A 15,679-nucleotide genomic window follows, 5' to 3' on the forward strand; every position below is an offset into this window, starting at 1 on the left:
AGGGATGCGCCTGAATGTGGTGACGTAGGGACGAGGGCGGGGACTGCTAACTCCATCTGCTGACAGGAAGTTAAACAAAACCACCGGATCGCTTACTTCTGCTTTAAATAATGTTTGAATTTGTGAATTTCTGTTTAAAAGACATTGAAGAAACAGAAAACAACATAAACAGCCCATTGCTGCTGTTCTACCTGTTGATTACAGACCTGGTCAGCCTTCAGTGTGACACACAGTCCTATTTAACACTCTTTATCTGGATTAGCTCATCAATAAATGTGTATCTGGATCAAACTAATCCAGTCCAACTTTTGAACAACAGAGATTTCCTCTCCACAGGCGTATGGAGCTCTAACAGGAAGTGACAGGACGGTTCATGGTGAAATAATCCGACCTTCACACCCAGAGAGTCATGGTGCTGAAAGAGGAGAAGAGCCTGAGGTGGTGAAGTCATTCCATCCAATAAACAGAAAAGTCTGCAGCTACTGAGCGTCTGTGAGCTTTGTGTTCTCACATGTCAGCTCGACACTTTTCCCATAATTCACTCTGTCGTGTTGAAACCAGCAGCGTCTTCTGCTTCTCACAGAGTTTTCGATACAAGACGACGGTGAAAGGACGAAGTCACAGCAGCTAAACAGCTAAAGATAAAACTTCAGTCTGACTCAGTTGGACATAACGAGCTGTCGGTCTCACACAGAGAGAAAAATAAAAGGCTTCTGCTTTTCCAAAACAAAAAACATGTCTGTTTGTTTTTTTTCCATTTGTTTTTTAATTTTCCTAACAAATTCATTCAAATTTTCAAGTCAATCATTTTTCCCCTTTAGTAAAACCAGTTGGTGTTGTATTTTATATTGTTGGAAAGCCTTATTCGTCACCTTTACAGCCAGGTACAACTTGTAAGGATAATTTATCCGTGGAATGAGCCAGTGGTGTTCCCATGTCTCCAGGATGTAAAGGTGACTAATCAGGCTTTCCAACGATATAAGATATGACATGGTTTTATTAAAGGGGAGAAACTATTGACTGAAATAACAAGTTTATATATTTTTTTATGCATTTACATATTTATTCTTTTATTTATCTGTTTCTATCTACCAGACCTGTGACCATTTGACTTTTGACAACCATACAACCAGCATACTGAAAAATAAGGACAGAATACAGAAGGTGTTAGCATTAGCTTGTGTTCAGTCTGTGGCTGTTCCACTTAGAGCTCCCCCTAGAGGCCTGGAGTGTCACAGCCTCCTTTCATTTGCAAATCATTTCTGTTGTCATATTTGTTGCATACTTTTGTACATGTTTTGAATAAAAGGCAGAGAAAAGACACAAAACTCGTCTTCTCCTGTTGCATTGGATTTATTTCTGTTGTCAGATTTTTTTCACATTAAAAAAGTAAAACCTCAAATCTCTTCAACATTACACAACGTAACATGGCGTCCTGACAGTGAAGCATTAAACTAAAGAACAGAGAGAATCTGGCTCCACGTCACGTGATGATGATGATGATGATGATGATGATGATGATGATGATGATGATGTCAGCGTCTCACAGAACAGCGAGTCACAGCTTTAGCGAACTTCTCGCAGTGGACACGCCCATCGGTCCCGACTCCCGCCTCCCTCAGCAGCTCGTCCACTGAAAACAGACACACAGCTGTCGGTTAAAGTTTGGTTAAATGAAGCTGTAGAAGGTTTCGGTAACACTTTACAATAAGGGTCCCTTAATTAACATTAGTTAGTACATTATTAAGCATTGATATATAAACTAATGTGTTAATTAATGCTGAGTAATGCATACATAATGATAACTAATTACATTATTCTACTTTTAATTTATTAACTAACTTTGAGTAGTAAACATTAATTAACTGCTTACTAATAGGCTACATTAATTAATGTGTTTCCTAATCCTGAGTAATACATGATAATGATTGTTAATATATCTGTAAACAGTTAATTAATGCTTAATAATGTACTAACTAATGTTAATTAAGGGACCCTTATTGTAAAGTGTTACCAAGGTTTCTGCTCTCTGATGTCACCGTGACTGACTCACTGTTGGAGACTCACTCTAGTGGTCAGGAGAGGAACTGCAGCCTATTCAATAAAATTAAAATGTAATAGTTCTTTATCTGTATTTCTACATTCCCACCAGACTTGGATAAACCTTCTCTCAAAGTTCTTTAACAGGAGAAGAAAACCAATAAAGCAAAGAAGAAGCTCTGTGGTCCAACAGACTGTAAGGAAAACCAAACCATTCATGTCATGGATGTCAGAGTCAAAATACTTTATAAGTCCCAAGAGGGCAATTTAATCATCGGCCCATCCATAATGAATAGAATAAGATATAATAAAGACAACAACCATAAATACAGTAATCTACAATCAAGCTTCCTAACAGCATCGTCATCCACACAACATCCAACAACATCAGCACCAACCAGTGACACACAGTAAAAAAGGAAGATGCCAGAATCAAGATCAGTGGGTTATGCTTGTTATGCATCATGTGAATTTAACATCCTTATGGCTGAAGGAATAAAATCATTAGCATAACAATCTGTTTTGCGTGCAGGTTAATGCGGCCTGAGGGCATGATTACAGAATCATTGTGAAACACACAATCAGTTTGGCGCACGAGTCTATCAGCCTTCTGGATCTTTTTGTCCTTGACAGATAAACATAAAACCAGCATTTAAAAGAAAATGTTAAAAGTTTGGTAAAAGGAACATAAAATATCCTGACAGACACCAAAAGAGCTCATTTTCCCCAGCAAATGAACTCTTTGATTTGCTGCTCACTCAAGTGATGCCATCAGTATTCTCACTGAATTTCAGTTTCGAGTCAAAAACTGTGCCGAGATACTCTGTAGCCTACAAACTGTACAAATGTACCTCCTAAGCATGAATAAGGCTTGACACTGCTCTTCCTAAAATCAGTAATTAGTTCCTTTGTTTTTGACACATTTAAATAAAGGAAGCTGTCATCACACCATCTGACAGATTCAGAAAGATGAAACGATGTGTTTCCCATGGGAAGCGGATTTAACATTTAAAAGCTAAGTTTGACTATCCGGAATTAACATTGTAGATATCAACAATATCTTTCTGACTTGTTGTAATTACATTTTGAATAGTTGGATTTTTTATTCAAGATATTTGTGATTCAGTTTTGCCTCTGGTCAAAAAGAACATTTCAGATATCTGCAACTGCATACTTCCTATCCACAATTGTCATTTCAGATCCACAACTGCGTTCTTCCTAGGACAAATGACGTCACTTTTGCCATTCATGTGTATGGAGTTTGTCATTACAGATATCTACAATTCAGTTGCAGATATCCACTATGTGAATTACAGATATCTGTAACTGAATTACGACTATTCCTAATTCCAGTTTGAGATATCTACAACGTCATTTTGACTAGTCATAATTCCATTTACAGATATCTACAACGTAATTTCGCCTAGTCAAAACTTAATTTAAGATATCTGAAAAGGGACATGTAGATATCTTTAATTGAGGTGAATTAAAGATATCTTGAACTGGAATTATGACTAGTCAGAATCAAATTGTAGATATCTCAAACTGGAATTAGTACTAGTTGTATTCCAGTTACAGATATCTGTAATTCACATAGTGGATATCTGCAACTGAATTGTAGATATCTGTAATGACAAACCCCCATACACATGAATGGTTAAAGTGACGTCATTTGTCCTAGGAAGAACATAGTTGTGGATCTGAAATCACAATTGTGGATAGGAAGAATGTAGTTGCAGATATCTGAAATGTTCTTTTTGACTCGGCAAAACTGAATTACAGATATCTACAACACATATCCAGTCTGGCTTTTAGATGTTAAAATGGCTCGCCATAGTTTCCTGTCTCACCCTCTCTGTCCGTCAGCTTCTCTCCCAGCCCGGTCAGCTTGGCCCTCAGCTCGGCGGCCATGATGAATCCTTTCTGCTCCTTGTCGGCCATCCTCATGGCCTCCAGGATCTCCTCCTCCGGCGCCTCCTGCTGGAGCTGCCGGTGCATGACGCCCAGGAAGGTGGAGAAGTCCAGCTCTCCGCTCCCACCTGCCACAACATGTTGACTTTAGAGCGGTGTAATCATCTCAAATGTCAACGCAGGAAGAGATAAGGACACTTAATTGAGTCGGAGTATGACATCCCATCATTATCGCCGCATCAATATGAAATAAGTTGTTCAAACAGCGAGGCAGTAAAACAGAGGGTGAAGAGCGGAGCTGCCCACAGTTTACACACTTTAAATAAACTGTCCATGTGGAAACTGTGAGCAGCTAATTACAGACGGTACACAGAGAGTTTCCCTCGGAGCGGGCCAGGTCAAATACCACGAGGCCTCGGAGCGTACGGGCAGGAATATTAACGAAACATCAGGAGGAGGTTTCAGGACAAAGACTCTGAGATAAGACAACAGCTGTGTCCTCGTCCCAGGCAGCCTTCCTCCATCTGGCTGCTCACTCCATTCAGGAAAACACTGGTGGACCAGCGAATCCCGGCTTGTTTGGAGAAGTTGTTCCAAAAAGGTAGTGTTTCTCCCCAAAGATCGATTCATTTGGATTCGGATGCGGAACAAAAAAAGCGATTCAAGATCACTGGTTGGTTGGTTTGTTGGTTGGTGGTTGATTGGTTGGTTGGTTGGTTGGTTGGTTGTTGTTGGTTGGTTGTGTTTTTGGTTGGTTGGTTGGTTGGTTGGTTGGTTGCTTGCTTGCTTGCTTGCTTGCTTGCTTGCTTGCTTGCTTGCTTGCTTGCTTGTTTGGTTGCTTGCTTGGTTGGTTGGTTGGTTGGTTGGTTGCTTGCTTGCTTGCTTGCTTGCTTGCTTGCTTGCTTGCTTGCTTGCTTGCTTGCTTGCTTGCTTGCTTGGTTGGTTGGTTGGTTGGTTTTTTGGTTGCTTGCTTGCTTGTTTGTTTTGAGGGCTGGTTGGTTGGTTGGTTGGTTGGTTGGTTGGTTGGTTGGTTGGTTGGTTGGTTGGTTGGTTGGTTTGTTGGTTTGAGGGTTGCTTGGTTGGTTGGTTGGTTGGTTGGTTGGTTGGTTGGTTGTTTTTTTGGTTGGTTGGTTGGTTGGTTGGTTGGTTGGTTGGTTGGTTGGTTGGTTGGTTGGTTGGTTGGTTGGTTGGTTGGTTGGTTGGTTGGTTTGAGGGTTGGTTGGTTGGTTGGTTGGTTGGTTGTTTTTTTGGTTGGTTGGTTGGTTGGTTGGTTGGTTGGTTGGTTGGTTGGTTGGTTGGTTTGAGGGTTGGTTGGTTGGTTGGTTGGTTGGTTGCGTGCTTGCTTGCTTGGTTGGTTTTTTGGTTGGTTGCTTGCTTGCTTGCTTGCTTGGTTTGAGGGCTGGTTGGTTGCTTGTTTGCTTGCTTGCTTGGTTTTTTGGTTGGTTGCTTGGTTGCTTGGTTGTTAGTTGGTTGGTTGGTTGCTTGCTTGCTTGCTTGCTTGCTTGGTTTGAGGGCTGGTTGCTTGCGTGGTTGGTTGGTTGGTTGGTTGGTTGGTTGGTTGGTTGTTGGTTGGTTGGTTGCTTGCTTGCTTGCTTGCTTGCTTGCTTGCTTGCTTGGTTTGAGGGTTTGTTTGTTGGTTACTCAGTCCAACGTCTTGACACATGTTGGTTGGTGTTGATGGATCAGTTCAGAGTGAAATTTACTTTGTCTTTATTTTCTTTGTGTGAAGACGACTTTCATGTTTTGATCTTATTTATCATAAAAGTCGCTCTTCGTCATTGATGTATTTGGATGTGTGTGATTAAAACACATCAGATACTCAAACACACACACCTGTTGTCGCCTGCTGTCCCTCACAATGGCCACAGCACCAAACGTGGATTAATCCTCCTCTGAAAATAGTCCCAGACAAACACTTTCCTGCTGTTTGTTTGATAAAAGCTGCAGTGAGGAGACGTTAAAGAGGGAGTTCACGCAGCTGAGTGTTTAATATTTAAATTCAGTCTGAGATTAAAGACCAATGTGTGTGTGTGTGTGTGTAAGTGTGTCTGTGTGTAGGAGTGTGTGAGGTTTCTCTCCCTGAAGCTCCTGCTGAGCTCCTGTGATCCTACGGTGATGAGGATGATGACAGACTGTGAAGATGAAGACGTCGAAGATGATGGTGATGGAGAGCTGCTGAAATAAGATCACAGAGGTGGGCGACATGATAACCAGCTGTGTGTGTGTGTGTGTGTGTGTGTGTGTGTGTGTGTGTGTGTGTGTGTGTGTGTGGTCTGGTTGTGTTGTTGCTCCGTGACCTACAGGAAGTCTCTGTTCCAGGTCGTGTTGTGATGAAATGTGATGTAACGTAGATGCAAGAATGGACGATGTCTTAATGCAGCGTTGACACACACACACACAACCCGGTCTTTAATCTGACACACACACACACACACACACACTGCCACCTGTTTGTTTGTTGCTCAGTTGATTAGTTGCTCGATCAGTTGTGTGTTTATTTCTTTTAGTTTTATTGTGTTTTTGTTTCCTGACACTTTTACAGAAGCTCAGTTTCTTGTGTCTTCAGACCTTTTTAATTCAGCTTCTAGTCTTGAACATCTCCTCTCTCAGCTTCTCTCTGGAGCTCTAGAAAAACAACAGGTCGGTGTCAGCTAGGGGTGCAACGGTACAGGTAGCCCACGGTACGATATGTACCTCGGTTTTTGGCCATGGTTCTCGGTACGGTTTCGGTATGTGTTTTGTGCAGAGAACTTTTTTTTTCTCCCAAAATAATGTTTATAATTTATAATATTTATAATACAGCTCTCCTCTCTCTCTATCTCTCTCACTCACACTCACACACACACAAACACACACACACACACACACACACACACCTGAACTGTCTGTGAACAGCCCCTAGCTCCTCCCTCTGCACACTCCTTTAGTCTTTCAGTATGATGAACACTCTGAAGCAGCTTTCAAACAGAGATGGCGCTATATTGCCGTCATGGAAGACGTCACTATGCTGCAGCCACAGTCTCTCACTGGGAAAGAAGACGTTAGTCTATTGTGTTTTTTTTAAACAGCCTTTCACCACCTCTCATCCCTGTCAGTCAACTCCTGCTCGACCTCGGTCTCTCTATCGCGCGCGGACACGCGACCACACACGTGCGGTGTGCATGGACAGAGTCCTGCTGGAACTCTAATAAAAGCTAAATGTGCTAAATCGCGCTAATAACTAATTAATTTCCCCCGCGATTGCGATCAGTGACCGCTCATGCCGCTGCCTGTTTGTTTTCTTTTTTTTTTTTTTCCCCTCTTCTGTGTGTGAGCTGCACTTTCAGTTGCAGGGGGGGGGGGGGGAGTCACTGTGAGTGTGTGGAGGCTCAACAGTGATTGGACATCGACTCGCGGGGGCGGGCTTTCGCCTTTAACGGCCAGGCACACACATACACGGCACAGCTGCCTGTAAAGCAGGAACAGCTGATGGAAGCTGAATCTGAAATACCGCGGTCCAAGAGCGTATTGCACCGTGCAGGCCGTCCCGAACGGTTCGGTATTTTACCGAGAACCGTTGCATCCCTAGTGTCAGCCAATCAGAAGAGAGGAGGAGGCTCTGAGCCTCTCTTCTGATTGGCTATTGACTGTTTCCTAAAGTGATCCAATTCAAAAAAGGAGCAGATTTCAAAATAAAACACTCAGAGAAACCAAAATCCTGCAAGTTGTTGTTGGATGGTGGTGGGCGGGGCTTTGTTGTGACATCACAAAGTCACAGGCTCAGTTTCTGGCTCAGCTTTGGGGGCGGGGCTGACACGATGTCAATATAACTGACTAAACCGTGACTGTGTGGGGACTAAGACAGGTGCACAGGTGTTACAGGTGAACAGGTGAACATTGAAAACCTTTGTTAAACTCTGCTCTGAGCATTGTGGGGATTGTAATATTCCTAAGCGTAGCTCTGCCTTTGCTCCATCTGCCTTTTCTTTTAAATCTGTCAAATCATGGAACAATCTTCCAATCTGAAACTTTGTACAGACTTCAACGTTTTCAAACAATGGATCCTAAGAAATCAGTCGTGTCAGCATTAATCATGAGCCTAAATTATTTTCAACCTTGGCAAAGTGTGAAGTATTTTAATAACTGTATGTTTCTTTCTGATATGAAATATGTCTTGAGTGTTTGTGATGTGTGAGCGGGTGTATTATGCACATGTGTATGGATGTTTAACGCTATGTAAATTGATAATTCTTACCTTTCTATTGTTCTTATTCACCTGCCCAGAGACTACGGATGGAAAGTAGCTGGTAAGATAAATCCGCTACAAGGCATCTCTTCTCATTTCGAGACTAATGTTATTTTGTACATTGTCCCTGATACAAATAAACTTATTAAACTAAACTAAACAGGTGTTACAGGTGAACAGGTGTTAGAAGTGAACAGGTGTGTGTAGCTACCTATGTTGTGGCTCAGCAGGTGGCGTTGGACCTCGGAGGGTGTGGGGTTGGAGCCCAGACACCTCATCACTGTGATCAGCTCCCGGGCTTCGATCTTTCCTTTCCTCTGACGGTCGTACAGAGAGAAACACTCCTTGAACTCTGCAACAACAACAACACAGACACACGGACACACAATCAGCTGAGAGAAGTGGCATCTTTCTCATCAGAAAAATACTTTTAAAGTTTTTGGCCGGGGACACCATGAAGCAAGGAAGGGACACAATTAAGCAAAGGACCAGTCTGATTGGGGACACAATAAAGCAAGGGACTCGGGGAATCAATAAAGTGACGGACCGGTCTGGGGCCTTTAGGATTGTGGCCAGATGGCGTAGCTACATGAGCTGCAGGAAGTGACGTAGAATCTTACCAAAACTCTTCGAGAACTTCCGACTGGTTAAGTTTAGTAAAACTGACATGTCCAGGTGTAAAATAGGGGAAAAAAGCAAAAAGTAAGTGAAGCCATTGGTTGGGTTTAGGCACAGATAAGTAAAGATTGCATGTTTTCTAGGACGTCACTTCCTGCAGCTCATGTAGCTACGCCACCTAGCAACAACTGGCCTTTAGTTGTTGTTGTTCTTGACTTTAGAAGTTGTGCAGACAGCTTCCTGTTAGTGGGTTTGTTTGGTTTATTACAACGTCAATATCACATGTTATTGACACATGGACTGTTAGCTTAGCATTAGTCTTTAGTCCATCACTTTATTGTGTCCTCCAGAAACACAAGTTGTTTTCTCAGTTTGTAGCAGGTTTGTATCTTTGTGTGGGGCCACCGCAGTTCACATCTTGAAGCAACTTCATTAAACAGCAACAAAATGTCACACAAGTCGTTAACATTTAGTCCTAACAGGAACTATAGTCTGAGCAGCGGAGGGATACGACCGAGAGGAGGAGGAGGAGGAGGCTGTGGTTCTGGTTCTGGTTCAGTCGTGTTTAAAAGGATAGTTCACCCAAAATTCAAATTTCACTCATTATCTACTCACCCTCATGAGCCGTGAGAAGTTTCAGAGTCCTCTGTGGCTTCTCTGAGTTACGGGGGGGGGGGGGGGGTCCAAGCAGAAGTATTTGTCCATATAATGGTTGTGAATGGATACCAACTTTCTTCGTCCAAAAAGACACACCAAAAAACATCCAAATACCTCCATAGTGCTCGTCTGTAATGTCCCTCTTGTATTGAAGCCCGGACATGAGAAATTGTTCCAAAACAAATTAAATAAGTCTATGTTTTAAGCTTGTTTGTAGCGGAATCTCCCAGTGTCTCAGTTCACTGCTCTTCCTGTGACCGGCGGAACAATTTCTCATGTCGGGGCTTCAATACCAGAGGGACATTACAGACGAGCAGCATGGAGGTATTTGTCTTTTTGGACGAAGAAAGTTGGTATCCATTCACAACCATTATATGGACAAATACTGCTGCGCGGACCCCCCTGTAACTCAGAGAAGGCACGGAGGACTCTGAAAATTTTCACAGCCCTTAGTCGACATGATGGTGAGTAGATAATGAGTGAAATTTGAATTTTGGGTGAACTATCCCTTTAAATCAGATGACGACTCTGTTGTTTTCAGTCAGTTTACAACACTATGAACAGACAACGTGGACAGCAGAGACGCAGCTTCTCCTCATTAGCCTAAAAACTATTGTCCACATAACGAGTCTTTGTGTTTAATCACGTTAACGACCCGAGAGAGCGACGGCGCCAACTCAGAACAAGAGCAGCTTTGTGACGAGGAGGAAACTCTGCTGCTGGATGATTAAATACAACTCTGCTGCCTCCTCCTCCTCCTCCTCTGATCTCTGGAACCCCTCCAAAATAAAAGCCCCACGCTGACAGAGCAGAGAGCAGACGCAGCAGGACTTACCGTTGATCTGATCCTGGGTCAGGAACTTGGCCTGTGGAGGAAAGAGAGGAAGGTTACAGCAGGTGGGAAACATGGAGGACAGCGTGAAGCTTCACACACACAGCTCGCTCGTTATCTCACCATTGTCTCTCAGAGTGTGTGAGAGTGTGTGTGTGTCTGCTGCTGCTCAGGAAACTGATCCCGGCTGTAAGATGAGGACGGTAATGGAAGTGGACGGACGATCCAGGAAGAGGAGGAGGAGGAGGAGGAGGAGGAGGAGGAGGAGGAGGATGACACCCCCCTCCCTCCCTCCCTCTGAGGATGAATGATATCTACCTATCACAATAAAGTTCCTCCAGACAGTGATAATTCACTTTGTTAAAGTGCTACGGTGCCCAAAGAAAATGCAGATTTACATATAAATTAAATTAATAATAAATCAATGGGGCAAAAACACTCAAATAGAAAATGTGCCAAAAACTGCAGTTCATCTTTAACAACAGGATGTTTTTTGTTTTGTTTTTTTGGCACCAAATGTTTTTAAAACTGTCCAAATCATTTATCATCTTGTAAAAGCCAAACTCCAGTCCTTCATTGTCCAGATGTTCTGTGCACACTGCAAAAACTCAAAATCTTACCAAGAATATTTGTCTTATTTCTAGTCAAAATGACTCATTTCTAGTCCAAACTAATCTCTTTCCACTTAAAATAAGACTCATCACCTAAAAATTAACTTGTTTTTAGATCATTTTCACTTGTTTCAAACAAATTTTCACTTGAAATAAGTAGAAAAATCTGCCAGTGTAAGTAGATTTTTTGTGCTTGTAATAAGAAAGAAAAACTTGCTCCACTATCAGATTATTTAAAGTGAAAATCTGCTTGAAAGACGTAAAAAGTGTCTAAAAACAAGCTGCTTTTTATGTGATGAGTCTTATTCTAAGTAGAATAGATTTGTTTTTGACAAGAAATAAGAGAAATATTCTTGGAAAGATTTGGGGTTTTTGCAGTGCAGGTGTCGCGTCCTTCAGGTCTACGGAAGATTTACAGATGTCGATCTGTAACACTGACATTTTTCCACAATTTTTATTGTTTTAGTTTAGTTTAGTTTAGTTCAGTTTAGGTTTATTTGTATCAGGGACAATGTACAAAATAACATTAGTCTTGAAATGAGAAGAGATGCCTTGTACCGGATTTAGCTTACTAGCTACTTTCCATCCGTAGTCCCTGGGCAGGTGAATAAGAACAGTTTTAGAAATTGTAGGATATATTTCATTATAAATTTCCTCGTTGTATTTCATTTTATTTCCTTTGCACATTTCCTTTTGGAGCAACCTGGCATAAGAATTTCCATTGGGATGAATAAAGTTCTATCTAATCTAGTTAATCTAATCACTACAAGTCAGTTTCCTGTCTCTATAACTCCTCCCCCTTTAGGAGACCAGCAAATCATGACTCCGCCCCCTTTAGGAGATCAGTAGACCATGACTCCGCCCCCTTTAGGAGACCAGCAGACCATGACTCCGCCCCCTTTAGGGGACCAGCAGGCTATGACTCCGCCCCCTTTAGGGGACCAGCAGGCTATGACTCCGCCCCCTTTAGGAGACCAGCAGACCATGACTCCGCCCCCTTTAGGAGACCAGCAGACCATGACTCCGCCCCCTTTAGGGGACCAGCAGGCTATGACTCCGCCCCCTTTAGGGGACCAGCAGCATAAGTTTTGAGTCTATTTAGACAGAAACAATCCACTACTGTGTCATTTGCTTCATCAGCTCGTTCTTGAATCAGAGTTTTCCTTCATTACCCAGAATGCTTTACATCACTCCTCGGAGCAGGGACGTTTCAGTCTTAGTTGTATTGTGGTTTAGAAGAGCTCCATCCTGAATTATTGTCTGTTTAATGTGAGTTAATGACCTTTAAACCTGATCTCATGTCTGATTGGTTGAGCTGCTGAGCTGAGACTGTGCAGAGACAACAGGCTGAAGATGGTTCTGTCCTTTCAAGCTGTGAAATTGTGTTTTCTCCTCTCTACTCTGTATAACAACCCCCCCACCCCTCCCCTCAGCCTCCAGCTCTATTTTCTGCTCCTGTGGCTGAACAAACAAACAAACTGCTCTGATGGATTTCATGACGTTTTCAGTTCAAGTCCTGTTTACTAAACCCAACTACTGAACCTCATAGAAGATATTTTCTCCTCCAAACTGAATCAAGAACTCAGTGATTCACAAGAACTCAGAGGAGAAACACAACAACAGGAAGTAGCACTGAAGCTTCATGTCCTTTAATTGGGTACTTTTATTTTGAAGGTTTTGATCTGGAAATGTAGTAACAATAGGTTGGTGTCAGCCAATCAGAAGAGAGGAGGAGGCTCTGAGTCTCTCTTCTGATTGGCTGACTGTGATTCAATTAAAAAATAGAGCAGATTTCAGAATAAAAGACTCAAAGAAACCAAATCCTGCAAGTTGTTGGATGGCGTTGTCCAGGTGGTGAGGGGGCGGGGCATAGTTGTGACATCACAAAGTGACAGGAAGTCCTGACGGCTGGTTGTAAGGCTCAGTTTCTGAATCCAGGCTGTGTGCATTTCTCTGTGGACTGAGGCTTTGATACTTTCACAGTATTAATATAGAACCTAGAGCTGCTTTATAATCACACTAGACATGGACATCTACCTTTATACTGTATGGAACTTTAACACAAACATCTACCTTTATACTGTATGGAGCTTTAACACAAACATCTACCTTTATACTGTATGGAGCTTTAACACAAACATCTACCTTTATACTGTATGGAGCTTTAACACAAACATCTACCTTTATACTGTATGGAGCTTTAACACAAACATCTACCTTTATACTGTATGGAGCTTTAACACAAGCATCTACCTTTATTTTGAAGGAGCTTTAACACAAACATCTACCTTTATTTTGAAGGAGCTTTAACACAAACATCTTTGTGTCTTTCTGCTGATTTTAAACTAGTGTTTTTTTCCTGTTGCAGTTTTAATTAATGACCCTGAAGATGCTCTATATCGGTTCAATACGTGTTGAAGTTCTTCATCATCGTCACCTCTGTGGCTGCATCATGTGAAGTGAGTGCTGAGCAGCTCTGAGGCTCAGTGTTTAATTATTGATGCAGCTGCTACGAGGGGAAATCGAACATGTTGAGGAGGCAGCTGCTGTGATTAGAGTCTGACAACATGAACCATGAAGTGTTCACTCTGAGAGTCACAGATGATGCAGCTCAGACTTCATCAGTGTCTTGTTTTTTTTTATTGGATAGAAAAGACAGAAGAGAGGAAACACAGGACAGATGTGCACAACTGGAACTGGAACAGGACGGGCTGCTGTGACGTCACATGACTGGACCTTCAGGTGGTCAAATGCTGCATTCGAGACAAGTCGGAACTCGTATGTTTCCGACCTCCGATATGAAAAAGTGCAACTGAACGCCCATGGTCAAGTCAGAGCTCGGACTTGGCGAAGTCGGAGAATAAAGTCTACCCCCACTTCTTCGAGAATCAGTCGTCTGACGTCACACAACAATCTGCACCCGTGCAGAATCACATCGTCCACGGTAAAACATCAAATAAGATGCATTAAATACCAAAATACATTGAAATGTTTTTTTAAAGGTTGTTTTTGTGTCCTTTGTAATGTTTTTATGCTTTACGTGAAACACTTGGAATGCAAAGTTTGTCCCGGTCCGACATGTTATTGGTTATTCTGACCGGGTGCGTCTCCAGCGCTTTGACATTTTCAACTGGGAATGATCCGAGTTCCGACTTGTCTCGAACGCAGCAAAAGTCCTGGTTGATTAGCTTCTGCTGGTTTGAAACTACAGAAAAACTGCCCCCGACATCAGCGGTTTTGCATGAATTTATCTCGAAAACAACTCTAAAAATCGTCTAAAAAAAGCTTGCACCGACAATTAAAGGTAACGAACCTACTCCTAAAACTATAGATAGATATCACGTGACGTCACACAGCGTTCGCAGCCAGTCACAGCGCCATCTTGGGTACCGACTTCCAAAGGCAGTCTATGGGCTGTGACCTAATACATCCATGGCTGTGACATCAAATCTCACAAAAATAGTGGATAAACCTTTTTTTTATTACATGGCTCTATTGAATGTCGTATTCCGATAATTTATTGATATTTCTGATATTTATTTACATCTTGATTTTGCATTTAACAGTCTGTTATTCCTGTTTAACAGATCGTTGCTAAGTTAAATACACTAGGTAGGGACGCCGCTCTGATCAGCGCAGCACAGAAAAGAGAAACTATGCAGGATATTTACTTTCTGTTTCATTTTTTACCGTCATTAAACAGCTTGGGAGACATGTACGCCAAGGGAGGCTGCCTCACTCTACTGAGTGTGAGCGGCACGTACGTTCACGTTGCTTTCGTGAATTGTAAACACACAGACGCCCCCTCGGTTTTAGCGTCCAGCAGTTTAGCGGCTAATTCAACAGCAGTGATGGATAACTGTACCGGAGAGGCTCAACATGAGCTTCATCTGAGGAATAAACAGCAGCTTTTACCTGACGGGAGACCGACGCCTGAGCTACGGTAGCTAACAGCTAACCCCCTCCCTCCCTCCCCCCTTTCTTATCGCACACACACGGCCCAGGTTGTCTGTCATATCTGTTGTAAACCTTGTAATAACAGCTTGTTGAGTACAGTTAACACTATTGTTGCTTCGGTTTGAGTGTGGATTAATTGTTAACGGTTTGTGATAACGTAACTGTGTAGATGGTGTGGATTGTGATGAGAAGGTGTTGCACATATTTTAAGACTTATCTGTGCAAACCATTGTGCAAAACCTGTTTGTTGTGACTTTTTGCGTGATAAGATGATTTGCCGAATTGTTATGTCAATGTTAACGGTGGCAAAATGTTAACGGTGGCAAAATGTCCAGATATTTTATTACTTTATGAAAATAAATGTCTGTGAGTTAAAAAGAAGTGGGCTACGCATTTCTGATTTGATTTGGCTTCTCGTGTATTTGGAGGAGAGACAGAGCGAGCGAGCGAGAGAGAGAGAGAGAGACGAGGAGGTCCGCTGGGTGAGCTAGATTCACTTTTAACGGGAGAGAGAGCGGCGCACCGCGCTGTCAAAGCTCGTCTCAGCAGAAATGGTGTGTGCTTTCAAGGCAAGGCCATCAAAATGAGAGATATCCATATCCAAACTACATCAGGCAGCAGTCTTCTGGTCAGAGAGGATGTGGCTGCACTGAGCTGAATAGAGGTTAACTCAGTGTTCCGTACCCAGCATGGCGGCGGCCAGGTGGAACGCATCGTGACGTCACCTACTGATAAGTATCTATAGGGATTATGGCAGTAGACCAATTAGCCGAAATGCTGAACTATCCCTTTAAGGTTCAAGTGTAGCAGAGATCCTTTTTAAATGCT

At 42.5% G+C, this 15,679-nt stretch overlaps 1 protein-coding gene across 1 annotated transcript; it reads right to left on the reverse strand.

Moving 5' to 3' along the window:
- Positions 1-1,521: 1,521 nt before the first annotated feature.
- LOC146986614 (calmodulin-like protein 4) lies at positions 1,522-10,485 on the reverse strand. Its single transcript, XM_085780642.1, has 5 exons — positions 10,407-10,485; positions 10,287-10,317; positions 8,388-8,528; positions 3,891-4,079; positions 1,522-1,633 (listed from the first exon to the last, which is right to left on the reverse strand). The coding sequence occupies exons 1-5, from the start codon at positions 10,407-10,409 to the stop codon at positions 1,536-1,538; spliced, it is 462 nt and encodes a 153-aa protein (XP_085636768.1). The 5' UTR covers positions 10,410-10,485; the 3' UTR covers positions 1,522-1,535.
- Between the last annotated feature and the right edge of the window lie 5,194 nt (positions 10,486-15,679).

Source organism: Trachurus japonicus, chromosome 6 (genome assembly GCF_045865225.1).
Source record: "Trachurus japonicus isolate A0001 chromosome 6, Traja_1.0".
NCBI lineage: Eukaryota > Metazoa > Chordata > Actinopteri > Carangiformes > Carangidae > Trachurus > Trachurus japonicus.

What these genes read in the sequence shown, in the direction of transcription:
- LOC146986614 (XM_085780642.1), bottom strand. An exon ending in CCTGCTGAGCCACAACATAG is followed by an intron (nt 4,080 to 8,387) that starts GTAGCTACACAC and finishes ATGTTGTGGCAG; the next exon opens with GTGGGAGCGGAGAGCTGGAC. An exon ending in GAAGCTGACGGACAGAGAGG is followed by an intron (nt 1,634 to 3,890) that starts GTGAGACAGGAA and finishes GTCTGTTTTCAG; the next exon opens with TGGACGAGCTGCTGAGGGAG.